This window comes from Calypte anna, chromosome 17 (genome assembly GCF_003957555.1).
Source record: "Calypte anna isolate BGI_N300 chromosome 17, bCalAnn1_v1.p, whole genome shotgun sequence".
Lineage (NCBI taxonomy): Eukaryota > Metazoa > Chordata > Aves > Apodiformes > Trochilidae > Calypte > Calypte anna.
The window spans coordinates 5,095,376-5,109,431 of record NC_044262.1 but is presented as its reverse complement, the minus strand read 5'-3'; the positions used below and the strand labels follow the sequence as shown (position 1 = coordinate 5,109,431).

The window sequence follows — 14,056 nt, the reverse complement described above, 5'->3', positions numbered from 1 at the left end:
TCCTGTAGCAGTTCACTGCCTTTGAGTTGGGCTGGGAAGGGGAAGAGAATTGGTTGAGGTTGGGAGGAAAAAATCTCCGCTCTGAGAACAGGGTTGGTGTGGCAGGGGGGTGTCTGCTGGGAGGTGTTACATGGGAGAACTTCAGGATTTGAAACTTGAAAATAATAAAAGTGTTTTTAAAGTGACTGCAAATAATGTTTTTCCTTGTAGTGGACGTGGTGCTTGGTGCTGTCCTGTGGCTGCACAAGGGCTGTGCAAGTGTTCTGTGTCCCTTCTCTTGGGAGTGGAAGCTCCAGGGAGGGGGGGGATAGCCCCAGGTTTTACTGTTTATTTGTGTGTTGTGGGTTTTTTTTTTCAGAAAAGGAAAAATGTCTCTTGGCCAGCTAAATGCTCGGGTTTGCCTTTGAGCCTTTTGCCCCCTCACAGGTCTGGGGTGGTGTTACCCCCAGAGACCCCCAGACCCCCTTCCTGCTGGGCACCCCCAAGGCTCCATTCCCCCTGGAGACCCCCAGGCCCCCTTCCCTCAGGACACCCCCAGGCCCCCTTCCCTCAGGACACCCCCAGGGCCCCTTCCCTCTGGAGCCCCTCAGCCCCCCTTGTCCAGCCGTGCTGTATTGCCCCAGCTCAGCCACACGAGGCCGCCATTTCGCTAAGCCCGTCCCTTCCCTCCCAAGATGGCGGCCGCCCTCAGCTGCGGCCCCGCCTCTGCCCGCACCCAAGATGGCGGCAGCGGAACAGACGTTGCTTTGCGGGGCGGAAGCGGTGGCGGGGCCGGGGCCGTGCCGGCCATGAAGCTGCTGAGAGCGGCTCTGGGGCTGGCGCTGCTGCCGCTCCTCCGGCCGGCGAGCGCCGTGGAGCCCATCAGCTTAGGCTTGGCGATCGCGGGCGCCGCCGCTTCGGCCATTACCGGCATCATCTCCTACCCGCGCCTTTACTGCTACTTCAGGGAGTGTTGCCTTCAGCTGCACGACCGGCGAGCCGCCGCCGGTGCGGGACCGGGGGGAGTTGAGGAGGAGCCGGGGTGGGATGAGGGAGGACATGGAAGGGGTGGCAGGAGGGAAATGGGGGTGGCAGAGCCCCGGGAGCTTCCCCGCGGCGCCTTCTCCAGCTCCGGCGGCCTTTGCCCCGCGGGCCCATGGAGGATGCGGAACCCTCCTGGAAAGAGAGAAAAACCACTGGGGTTTTCCTTCCTCTTTTGTTGATGGTGTTGGTGTCCCTGTTCAGCTCTGCAGGAGAATTTGGACAAGAAGCTGTTCGGGCAGCACCTGGTGAAGAAGGTGGTGGTGAAGGCCGTGAAGGGCTTCTTGAACAACAGCAACGCCAAAAAACCTCTCGCCCTTTCCTTGCACGGGTGGACAGGGACGGGGAAAAACTTCGTCAGTAAGATAATCGCCGAAAGCATTTATAAAAGAGGTCTGCAGAGTAAATATGTCCATCAGTTCGTGGCCACTTTACATTTCCCCCACGCTCAGGAAATCAACACCTACAAGGTAAGAGCGTGAGGTGGGAGCCATGGAGGGGGGGGAACAGCTCTGGTGCTCCGGGGATTTTATAAATAAATAAATGTTATTGTTGCAGTTTATAGTAGAAATAAAATAATATTGGTTGTAAAATTTTAAAATGGACAAATTAAGAGTTAGAAGGGGCTCGGGTAGACTAAAACTCTGGAAATAAGTAACTAGTTAAGAATGAGCTAACCCTTACAAGAACAATGATCAAAGGAGAATAAGGAGTGTGTTGACCCCATCAGCAAAAACATTAATCAAAAGGAGAATAGTTAAGCAAACTGATGCCATGTACCAAGAGCAAGATAAAATATTGTATCCAGGTGGTGGGCCAGGTGGTAATGACAGCTGAAATGGTAAACCGTGGATTTACAGTTTAAGAGATGACTATCTATTGTTATTTGTAAGATCTATGTGACTGTTTGTCTATTGTTATCTGCATGATCTATGTGACAGTTTGTGACTAAAATTTATGTAACTCTGTACGTGGCCTGTAATGAAAAAAGTATAAAAGCTGAACCAAAAATGAGAGTCTTTGGAACCCTGACTTTGGACGCTAGTCCTCAGGCTTCCCGGGCCCTGAATAAAGCACCGCATAAACTGACTCTGTTGGTTTGTGTTTTGGTTACGGGCAACATTATGGCCACGGGCAGTGCTAGAAGGCTGGCTGTTGTTTTATGAAGTAAAATTTAACCTTTGCCAGTTTTGGAGTGGTTTGTGTGGAACTGGGTAAATCCTAACATCCATCAGGACTAATTTTTTGGTGAATGTAAAGTGGTTTTTTTTTTTACTGAAACTGATAATTCGTGATGCTGGGGAAGCATCTGGTGGCCTCCATGTGCATCAGGTACCCTGGCAAGCTGAAACTTGGTCTCTGAGGCATGGGTGGACTTTTCAGTCTTGCTGTACAGAGAGCAGTTTATTTATTTTTTTGTGTGTGTGGGTGTTAAACAGAAGGGCAAAATACTCTTGTTGTGAGAAGGGTATGAGCAAATGTGTTTGGAATTGTTCTGCCAGTTTGGTGTCAGCACAGTTCTGTGGGAAGGTGGCAATCGTGGAGCAGTAGCTCACATGCATATTTTCTGGGTTTGTGGGGTTTTTTTTGTTCTGACAATGTGAACAGCATGGTTTGAATGAGCACCACTGTCTTTTGTAGTACTGGATGTTTATATTCAGTTTGCACAGTTAAAAATGAGAACTGGGTAGTCTTTAAACCTTATTTTTAAATAGAGGAAATACTTGCTTGCTCCTCTACACCATACTTTTACTCTTCTGGCAGCTGAGCTTTTTTAAAATAAAATGGGCTCTTCCTGTGCTGCCTCTGTAGTTCAGGAACTGAGAAAACAATGAATTTAAAAGAAAAAAAAAAGGATGAATCATTAAAGGTGGTCAGAACAGTTGCTTCTCATTAACGTGCCAACAGATCACCCTTTTTTTTTTCTGATTACTTCATTATTGATCTTGATTTCTTGAGAAAAATGCAACACTTAAGTGAGAGAATAATAAACCTTAGCCCTTCTGAACAATATTGTGATGTTAGAAGGGTTTGTAATTGCCTTTGTTTAGCTTCTGAGTGAGTAAAACATAGAGCTGAGAATTTAATTCTCTTCTGCAGGTGCAATTTCTCAGTGGTGCTGTTCAGGTAGCAAATTTAACAGTGTTTGTAACTTTGACATCTAAGGATGTTTAAACCAAAGTAATGATTTTCCTTGTTAGGACTTTGCTTTGTTGTTCCTTGGTCCTACTGTGCACTTCATTTTTTGGTTATGTTTACAGGAATATCACTGCTCTCCAGGAGGTTTCCTGCTTGGTCCATCCTGTCTCATGTTGTCTCAGTTTATTTTATTTTTTTTGTTCAGTACCAGAGATTTTGGCAAAGTTTCATTTATAGCCTTTAACCCTCTTTTACTCAAGAAGCCATAGGTGTTAAAATGACCCAACTGAAATTACTCTTTCAGGACAGGCAGCAGAAATGCTGTTTTCTGCCTTTTCAACTCAAACTCTTTCTGTTTTAATGCCACTCAGGACCAATTGCAGTCGTGGATTCGGGGGAATGTGAGCATCTGTCCCAGATCACTTTTCATATTTGATGAAATGGATAAAATGCATGCAGGGCTCATTGATGCCATCAAACCATTCCTGGATTACTATGAGCTTCTGGATGGGGTGTCTTACAGACAATCCATCTTCATCTTCCTCAGGTAAGAAGTGGCTTCTCAGGTTTGTTGTTCTGTACCCTTTTTACCTGCAGCCACAACCTTTGTGTTCTCTTCACTTAGCAATGCAGGAGCTGAAAAGATAACAGAGGTGGCACTGGACTTCTGGAGAAATGGGAGGACAAGGGAAGATATACAGCTCCCAGATGTGCAAAATGCACTGTCTGTGTCAGTCTTCAACAACAAAAACAGTGAGTAAAACTGTGATTGCTTTTGAGGAGATGGGCTGCATTTTTACAGCTGTGGTTTCTACTTGATGTGGCCTCCAGTTTGCAGCCATGATGCAGTTTGAGAGCCTGTAGGTGGCTTTTTGGGATTAAAGTGAAGGAGCCCTGTGTGCACCTTGGCTGCCAACAGGTTTGCTGCCTATTGGACTGAGTAGGCTGAGGGAAGTCTGCACTGTGTCCTTATTGACATAGTAATGGGCTAAAGGGAAAACAAACAGAAATCCCAACAGTAGAAGGCAAGGTACTGCAGGATCTGAAAAATCTTTAACCAAGAAGCTTTATTAAAGAGAAGCCACAACCTTAGCCCCCAGCCCACTTAACCTGTCTTGCTCTCTGTTAAAAGCTTTCAGGCATCTATTTAGGAGCAATAAGCTGACATTCCTGCCCTGCTGTGGGTAGTCCAGTTTTTCCTAGGTTTCCTCCCCCAGCTCTTGAAAAAGGGTTTTAACATAATTATGCCCTAAAATAAGCATTGGAATTAGTTTGCCAACTCCAAAAGCAAAACTGTTTTGAGAGGGCTGATGGAGAGAAAATCTGTTCTTTTCTAGGTGATAGAAGGGAAAATATGAGACTAGCACCTGGGGAGCAAGGCTTCAGTGCATTCAGTCAGAATTCATTCATTCAGTTCCAACAGACCACAGATGTTTCTGTCCAAAACTTAAAGCACAAAATACTGGGAGAAGGGACTTGTAGTTGGGTTTATTTATATTTGGACTCGTGCATTATAGGGCACTAAAACCAGAGGTGAATTCTTACAGGTAGTGTTTAACTAGAGCAATTAAGCAAACCCCTTTTCTTTCCTTTTGTAGGTGGCTTTTGGCACAGCACCTTGATTGACAGAAATCTCATTGACTACTTTGTTCCCTTCCTGCCCCTGGAATACAAACATGTGAAAATGTGTGTCAGGGTTGAGATTGAGTCACGTGGCTATACTGTGGATGAGGACATTTTAAGCAGAATAGCTGATGAAATGACCTACTTTCCCAGAGAGGAGAGAATTTATTCAGATAAAGGATGTAAAACTGTGGACTCAAAGCTGGATTACTACTATGACTTCTAATGCTTCATTGCTACAACCTGCACAGAAGCCAATTTAACTTAATCACAAAGTGGAGAACCCGGGACATTTCATTTTTAAGCACTTTTTAAAGAACAGAACAGTATTTTTTTTTTTAACTGGTGTGTAAATAAGCAGCAGTGCCTCTGCATTTTCATTCTGTCAGTAATCATGGCTCCTGACCACTTCGTCCTTGTGTTGCCAAGGTAAGAACAAACTCTGCTCTGAAGGTGGGGGGTCTGTGACAGTACTGAAGACTCCTCTTGGATCAGGTGTCAATCCAGTTTGGTGGACTGTTGACACATACAGAAGGACTGAGACTTTGACCTGATTTTAACTGGATTTTGGGTTGATGTGGATGATCTCTAGAAAATAGTGAGAATTTTAATCAAGTTCCTGTGTCTCTGAAAGTCTTCATTGGGCTTGTGGGGTTGTTCCTCTCATTACAAACAGGGTAAATCTTTTCTCTTTGAATAGCTTGGTTCCAGTAAAGATAAGGGAAGGAATCTGATTTTAAAAATCTGGAGTCTTTTGTCCCAACATCGTGCAGTACCATTGTCTTTCTCAAAACAGTGGTTTAAATGAGCCTCCTGCAGGCAAAAGCAAGAATGTGAAACTCTCTGGTGTGAGAGAGCAGACTTTATATTACAAGGAAATGAGTTAAAATCCTTGACTGCCCCATCAAGGTGGTTGATTCCTATTTGGGGAGTTTTTTAGGTACTGCTCACAGTGTGCTCTGCCAGCTGTGATCTCAGGAGGGAGGGCAGTGTGTAAGGAAACATGTATAGGTAAAATCATACACCAAGGAAATGGGAAAAGGTTTTCTCCTGTTCACATGTTGAATTTAGGGGCCAGCTTTCAGGATTTTTTTCCTTTTTCATCTTCACATAATACTGCATGCTTTGATATAGGGGTGAAGACAGATCCAAAAACACTTGGAAAAAAAAAAAACTGTGTGTCAACTGAAGTCCCTGCTAAGAGTGTCAGGCTTGTTTCTAAATGTGAGCACTGCAGAGGCTTTTTTCACTCCAGTTTCTATTCAAAATAAACTTTCCTCATCAGAAATGTATTTATTAACTACCTCCTGGTGTTCTTTGCATTGAGTGATTTGATGTGGATTTTGCACAAACTGACTCCTTGTTGAGGAAGAGCATCCTGCTTTTGGCTGAAGTGTTGAATACAGGTCTCTCCTTTCTTGAATCCAAAGGGAATAGATCTGGGGAGGAGGTTTGACTCTTTACTGCCTGGTGAAAGTGAAACAAATGAAGTTTAGAGTGGAAACTGCATTTCTGGACCATCAGTACTAATGACACTTGCACAGCTTTTATAGAGGTGGATTTTCCAGGTCTGTGTGTGTTGAACAGGTATCATAAAGATGAACTTCTGGCCACCCACGTTTTCAGTGGCAGCATCTTGAAGTTTTCTCTTCAAAAAAAGGGTCAGTAAGACTTTAGCTGTCCAGTTCTGCTCTGAGGTTGTGTAATATGCAAATTATCGGTCCTATAATTTGTCAGTAAATGAACTCTTTGAACTCAGGTATTTATCTGTCCCTTTGACCTCCTGATTATAGCAACTGGCTGGCTAATGGAAATCAGCAGACACAAAAAGGATAAACTTGTACTGTTGTCTGATACATTCCAGGGAAGAGAAACAGTTCAGCCAAGCAGTCTTGTGGCTTTTCCAGCATTAACTACACTCTCAGTCCTGCTTTATGTGCCATTGCACATTGGTACTAAGTATTTAATTATATCACAGGCCTGGCTGGCTGTAAGCTTCCTCCAGGGGGTGTAAAAATGCTGTTCAAAGGGTGGAGGCTGCTTGTTTATTCAGTCTTCAGACCTTGAAAGCTGCAGAGGTGGCCTTGCAGCATCTCTCTCTGTGTGTAAGAAATGTGTGTGCCTGAAATCACTCCTGGCTTTGCTCCTGGCGTTGTTCCTCCCCTTTAGACTGCAGGGTTTCAAAGCTGAGCCCCTCATTCTGCCTTTCTTGCTGTGACCAGGTGATTTGGGCTGTTATTCTTTTTAATAGCCCACTTGAAACTGGATCAAACAACTTAAAATGTCCCATGGGGGAAACAGGTCCTTGGCCAGCTGATTGGAGCTGAACAGTGAGACTGGAGTCTTTGTTCTTACCAAAGTCCACTCCAAGCCCCAGCTCCTTTAATTCAGCAGGGAACAGCCCAAGATCTCATTCTGTGCTCATAAAATCAGAGGTTAGGGCTCAACTACAGTGATGTTTGGAGTGCTGCTTCTGATGGAAAGCAGCAGCCTGGCCCTGGGGGTTCCTCTGCCTGTCACCCAGGGCCAAACCACTGAGCTGTGTGTGTGTGATGAACAGCACAACCTGCACTACACTCTGTCAGGAGTTCCCCTGTGCTACCAGGGGGCAGATGGTTCACAACAGCCTGAGCAACTGACTGTTGAGTGAGGTGTGAGCTGTGGCCAACAGCTGGACCTCACTTGGATCAAGCTGTTCTTTACACACTGATTTAGTTTCTTTTCTTCCAGCATTAGAGAGGCTGCAGATGCTCTGGCCCATGGAGATAAAAGGAAAGGCTTTGCCAGTTAGAGGTGAAGAGCTGCCTTCAGTGACAGCTTGCCAGACACAGCACAGAGAGGAGGAGTAGGTGAACAAGGTACCTGAGGTTTATTTGTCCTGCAGTGCCTGGCAGGAGGTACCTGTTAATGACCATGAAGTAGAGCAGACAGAGATATTAAAGGTTTCTTCATAGTTGTTTGTTTCTACTGAGCTGTAATTTAACTGCTGAATGACTTACTGTGCTGTTGGGTGACTTAACATCCTTTCATACCAACAGGCCACTTAATCTGCTTATCTATTGTCACAAACAAATTTTTAAGAATAAAACCAGTTTAGCAGAAAGCTGCAGTGCAGCTGCCTCACTAGAACTGCATAAACTAAAACCAAGAGAGAAAAGTGACTTAAGATTTATTCCAGCCATGGTACAGTAGGAATATTTAGTGTGTCAAAATGGCAGAGTGACTCAAATTGGCTGCAGCATTTACACCTATGAATAAGATGGTTAATTGGCAAAGTGTTATCCAGGAAAAGCATCAGTCCAATGTCCCAAGGTTAATGGGTAGCTTATGTTTGGCTCTGGAGATTGCATCAGTGTGAAGTTGGCCACCATTTGCCAAATTCCACACAGGGCTGTAAAAGGCAATTTGACACTTTGAATTTAGAGCTTAACATACAAAGCTCTCTTGTAATTTGAACATGATATACTCAATAATAGTATTGAATTCTAGAGCTTTAAGTACAAAAGGGAGTAGATGCTGCAGCACAAAAATAGCCCAACCCCTTACACCAATTTAAAAAACCCACTACAGCCAACAAGTAACAGGCACTTCAGTCTTGCACTACATACTCTGATGGATAGTTAAAGAGTTAAATTTGCAATACAGTTCTAAAGCCCAGCCTTACCAAGTGGATGAAGGTTAAATCATCTTTCCCAGCTTTTCTAACCCATCATTTACCCTTCCACACAATCCTTAAAAACCACTACTATAAAACACACTTATCTAGAGAGTTACAGGATTGTTGATTGCTCCCATACTCCCTTCTCTTGTGGCCCTCTAGAAAGAGCTTTGTATTGCTGTTGCTTACACTTCAGTATAAAAATACATTATTAAAAATAACTTCTGCTATCAAAGGTGAAGATTGCATTACCCACTCCAGATCCCTTGGATGGATCCTTCTTCTTAAGACAAACACCCTGCAGTTACCACACAAATTCACTTAGCCTCCTAAGTCAGAAGAACATTAAAAAAATATTTTTCCCCAAAAGCAGCACAGGGACAAGCAGTTACCCCCTCACCCTTTCCCTGCTATTTAGTAACAGATTTCACTGTGCTCTTCATCATGGCTTTCCATGTGACTGTAGCAGATGTGATTATGATGCCACAGCTCAGACATAAAATTAGAATCATGTCCTTCTGATGCTTGGCTGTAAAACAAGGATGCTTCACAGTCTGCTGCTCTCTTCTTAATTTGTGTGGAAATAGGAGTACTTAATAATCCAAGAACTTGCAGGAATAAACTGGGAGAGGCTGTACCCAATGGTACATATGTGACCCATTCAGAAATTCTCTACATATCAAAAGAAGGCTAAAAGGGTAAGATTTGGATACCAGCCACTTCAGAGATGAACAGTGGGATGTTAAATTAAAAGGAAAAAAAAACCAACAACTTAAAAGCCCACACAGCTCACTCTGGTATTTTCAATATAGTCCCTGCAACAGTAAAAAAACAAAAAAAACTTGAGTGCAAATACACAGAATTCCAAAAGCTCTGGAAGTGCTCTGGAGACCTGAAGGGTGATCAGCCCTCAGCTTGGTTACTGCTCATGGCAATGTCCTCCTGAATATCCAGCTTGGCCTGGACAGTCTTGCAACCTTTATCAGAGTAGATTTTCTGATCCTTTGGGAAAAATGTCATCTCATCAGCCACTGCTTGAACAATCTTCTCATCAACAGCATGGCCACGGGCTGTCATTTCAGCCCTGACACACATCTTCACATGCTTGTGCTCCAGGGGTAGGAAAGGGACAAAGTAGTCAATGAGGTTCCTGTCAATGAGGCTGCTGTGCCACAGTCCACCTGGAGGAGTTGGGAATTAGACAAAAAAGAGGGCAGGGTCAAGAGATGAATCCTGGTATTACTAAGTAAAAGGGATTTCCCATTTTCCAGGGAAAATTACTTACTGTTCTTGTTATTGAAGACTCCCACAGACAGCATGGGCTCCAGGTCTTTCAGCTGAATCTCTTCCCTCCTCTTTCCACTTGTCCAGAAGTCAAGAGCTGCTTTATTAATTAAGTCACCCCCTGCATTGCTGTTCATAAAAGAAAAATGCATAGTGGTGCAAAAACTGAGCCAGGATTTTTTTCTATAGCTGGTTACACATATTGCTAATCCTTGTATCAAATAAATCACCAAATCAGAAACCCAGAAGGCAAATTTTTCAGAGTCTCCAGTTCTTTAAATAGCCCTCAGTGTGTGATGGGTTGACCCTGGCTGTCAGCCAAGCACCTACACAGCCACTTGCTCATTCCCTCCCACTTCAGGGGGATGAAAGGGAAAACCAGGAAAAACAAAAAAAATAAGAAGACTTGTGAGTTGAGATAAAGAGTTTAATGGGTAATGATAAGAGAAAGAAAAACCCAAGGAGGGGTAAAGAAATCCTCCCCTGGTCAGACCAAAGAACCTTGGAAGCTCAAACCTCCGTTTTTTGTCTACCTCAGTTTTTATTGCTTATTGAATTATTCACTTAAATACTGAATTTGAGTACTGAATACTCCCCTGGACAGTCCAGCTCAGTTGTGTCCTCTCCCATCCTCTTGCACAACAACTCAACCTCCTCACTGGAGGCAGCATGGGAAAGAGGTGGCCTTGATGCAAGCAGCATCCAGCAACAGCCAAAACACCAGCGTGTTATCAACACTGTTTTAACTGACTGAAACGACTGAAACAGCTGCTACAGACCTGAGGAAGATGAAGATGGCTTTCCTGTAGGATACCCCATCAACCTGCTCATAGTAGTCTAAGAAGGGCTTGATGGCATCCATGAGGCCTGGGTGCATTTTGTCCATCTCATCAAAAATGAAGACAGAGTAGGGGCAGGCGCTGACGTTGCCCCGAATCCAGTTCTGCAGTTGCTCCTGGAAGAAGAAGTTGAAACCCACTGCAGCATTAGGGTCTCTGCAAAGTATTTGGCAGCCTCCAGGAACACCCTTTCAAATATCAGCATCATGCACTCACTGCTGCCTGAAAACAGGACCATAAATTCTGTGACTGCTCCTTTTAACGTGTGACACTGGATTTAAAGGTGAATTCTTTCCCTGCTCACAAACAAGACTCTCATTCTTTCTGCTTAGTGTATGGAAAAGGCAGAAAAAAACAGGCTGAGAGAAGGAGTCTTGGAGAAGAGAAAACTTTTTGTTGTTGTTTTTAAAAATGGAGGAGTGTTTCCTCCTTCATACAGAAACCACATCTATCAGATCATCAGTTTTGGGTACCTTTAAATAATAAAACATGAAGATCAGAATTCTGCAATGTCAGGAATGAAGTCACTGGAAAAGTCTCTCCTGCAGGCTACACTTTTTCGTTGTGTAGTGCAAGGTGAGTTGACTGGACCCAGCAACCAGGCATCCCAAAAGGATGGGGGAGAAAGGACAAGGAATAAAAGTGAGAAAATGAATGAGTCAAGATAAAGACAGCTTGGCAGGTGATGGAAAGAGGGAAACCCAAGAATCAGAGAATCATAGAATTGGCTGGGTTGGAAGGGACCTCAGAGATCATCAAGTCCAACCCTTGAACCACCATTGCAGTTGCTAGACCATGGCACTGAGTGCCACATCCAGTCTCTTTTTAAATATCTCCAGGGACGGAGAATCCACAACTTCCTTGGGCAGCCCATTCCAATGTCTGAACACTCTCTCTGTAAAGAAATTCTTTCTAATATCCAACCTAAACCTCCCCTGGCACAACTTGAGACCCTGCCCTCTTGTCTTGCTGAGAGTTGCCTGGGAAAAGAGCCCAACCCCCCCTGGCTCCAACCTCCTTTCAGGGAGTTGTAGAGAGTGATGAGGTCTCCCCTGAGCCGCCTCTTCTTTAGGCTGAACAGCCCCAGCTCTCTCAGCCTCTCCTCATAGGGTCTGTGCTCGAGTCCCTTCACCAGCCTGGTTGCCCTCCTTTGGACCCACTCCAGGACCTCGATATCCTTCCTGAACTGGGGGGCCCAGAACTGGACACAGGACTCAAGCTGTGGCCTCACCAGGGCTGAGTACAGGGGCAGAATCACTTCCTTGGACCTGCTGGCCACACTGTTCCGGATACAGGCCAGGATGCCATTGGCCTTCTTGGCCACCTGGGCACACTGCTGGCTCATGTTCAGCTTCCTGTCAATCCAGACTCCCAGGTCCCTTTCTGCCTGGCTGCTCTCCAGCCACTTTGTCCCCAGCCTGGAGCTCTCCATGGGGTTGTTGTGGCCAAAGTGCAGGACCCGGCACTTGGCCGTGTTGAACCTCATCCCATTGGAATCAGCCCAACTCTCCAGTCTGTCCGGGTCCCTCTGCAGAGCCCTCCTGCCTTCCAGTTGATCGACACTTCCCCCCAGCTTAGTGTTGTCTGTGAATTTGCTGATGATGGACTCAATCCCCTCATCTAAATCATCAATGAAGATATTGAACAGAACTGGGCCCAACACTGATCCCTGGGGGACACCACTAGTGACCAGCTGCCAACTGGATGCAGCCCCGTTCAGCACCACTCTCTGGGCCTGGCACTCCAGCCAGTTCCTAACCCAGCACAGGGTGCTCCTGTCCAAGCCACGGGCTGATAGTTTTTTCAGGAGGATGCTGTGGGAGACGGTGTCAAAGGCCTTGCTGAAGTCCAGGCAGACCACATCCACAGCCTTCCCCTCATCCACCACTCGGGTCACCTGATCATAAAAGGAGATCAGGTTGGTCAGACAGGACCTGCCCTTCCTAAACCCGTGCTGGCTGGGTCTGATCCCTTGCCCATCCTGCAGGTGCTGTGTGATTGCACTGAGGATGCTCTGTTCCATGTCCCTGCCAGGCACTGAGGTCAGGCTGACAGGCCTGTAGTTTCCTGGGTCCTCTTTCCGGCCCTTTTTGTGGATTGGCGTGACATTCACCCCCTGACAAACTGCACACCAAGCCAAACCCTCCCCCCCTTTTTTCTTTTTTTTACCCCGATTTTTATTACTGGGCATCACAGTATATAGTGCAGAATATCCTTAGGTCAGGAGGCTCAGCTCTGTCCCAGCTGTGTCCCTCTCCTATCTCTTGTCCCCTCCAGCCTGCTTCCTACATGTGGGGAGGGACAGCAAGTTCTGAGCCTTGTGAGCAGAGCTCAGTAACAGCCACAACACCCGCACGGTACCGAGGTTATCAGCGCTGCTTGGGCCACAAACACCAAAAAGAAGCAGGAAGCAGAAAGCTCCTTTCATCCCAGCCCACCACCCCCTGCAGCTCTAAGGCCGGGATTCTTTCCACCTGTAATCAGCAGATGGCATCAGGATGAGGACAGCACCAGGAAACAACTCACTCTCACTTTGGCTTTCGCGGCACTTTGGTGCCTTTCACTTTCTGTTCCGATTTCCCTCCCCACCTCTCCCGAGCACCCCGAGTCCTCAGCGCTCAGGGAAACCCCCCAAACCCCTTCCACCTTGTGTGTCCCTCCTCACCTTGTACTCCTTGACCTGCTCCTGGTGGGGGAAATGCAGGGTGGCCAGGAAGAGATGGACGAACTTACTGCTCAGACCTGCGGGGTGGACGTGTTCCGCCAGGATCTGACTCAGGAAGTTCTTGCCGGTTCCGGCCCAGCCGTGGAGCGAGAGGGTCAGCGGCTTTTTGGGGCTGGGGTTGGTGTTGAAGCCCGTCACCGCCTTCAGCACCACGTCCTTGGCCAGGTGTTGCCCAAAGAGCTTGGCATCCAGCTGGGCCTTCAGCGCTGCGGGCAGAGGGAGAGCTCGGCGTCACACGGCCACCAACGGGGCCCGGTCAGTGGCCACGCACCAGATGAGGTGGCCACGGCTGCTGTTTACGTGCCACGGTCACCAATGGGTGACCGCACACCAGGAGAGCACAGCGTGGCTTCTACGCAGTGCCGGTCACTAGCCACGCACCGGCTGAGCTCAGTGTGGCCACTCATGGGTGCTGGTTACTAGCCAAGCACCCAGCCAGCTCAGCGAGGCCACGGGGCGTGGCACAGCCACCGCCATCCTCACCGGGGGGCTGCCCCGGGGCAGCGATCGGTTACCGGCCGAGGTCCGGGACGGGGCTGCGGGACCCGGCTCCCCGCGTACCGGCGGCGTTGAGGCGGTGCCCGGCGCCGGGGCAGCACTCCACGTATCGGCAGTAAAAGCGGGGGTTGGAGGAGAGGTAACCGGTGAGGGCGGAGGCGACGCCGATGGCCAAGCCCACGCTGAGCGGCTCCAGCGCCGCCAGTCCCGGCAGCAGCAGCCACAGCAGCCCCAGAACCCGCGGCATGGCCGCTCCGCTCCGCGCCCGCT

At 47.0% G+C, this 14,056-nt stretch overlaps 2 protein-coding genes across 2 annotated transcripts; one reads left to right on the top strand and one right to left on the bottom strand.

Moving 5' to 3' along the window:
* Positions 1 to 707: 707 nt before the first annotated feature.
* Positions 708 to 5,943, top strand: LOC103526386 (torsin-1A). Its single transcript, XM_008491452.2, has 5 exons — positions 708 to 987; positions 1,225 to 1,490; positions 3,531 to 3,706; positions 3,785 to 3,912; positions 4,758 to 5,943. The coding sequence occupies exons 1-5, from the start codon at positions 789 to 791 to the stop codon at positions 5,006 to 5,008; spliced, it is 1,020 nt and encodes a 339-aa protein (XP_008489674.2). The 5' UTR covers positions 708 to 788; the 3' UTR covers positions 5,009 to 5,943.
* Positions 5,944 to 7,935: 1,992 nt separating this feature from the next.
* Positions 7,936 to 14,056, bottom strand: TOR1B (torsin family 1 member B). The gene is made up of 5 exons (XM_030460944.1): positions 13,850 to 14,056; positions 13,229 to 13,494; positions 10,504 to 10,679; positions 9,726 to 9,853; positions 7,936 to 9,621 (listed from the first exon to the last, which is right to left on the bottom strand). Exons 1-5 carry the CDS (start codon positions 14,031 to 14,033, stop codon positions 9,344 to 9,346), a joined length of 1,032 nt encoding a protein of 343 aa, XP_030316804.1. The 5' UTR covers positions 14,034 to 14,056; the 3' UTR covers positions 7,936 to 9,343.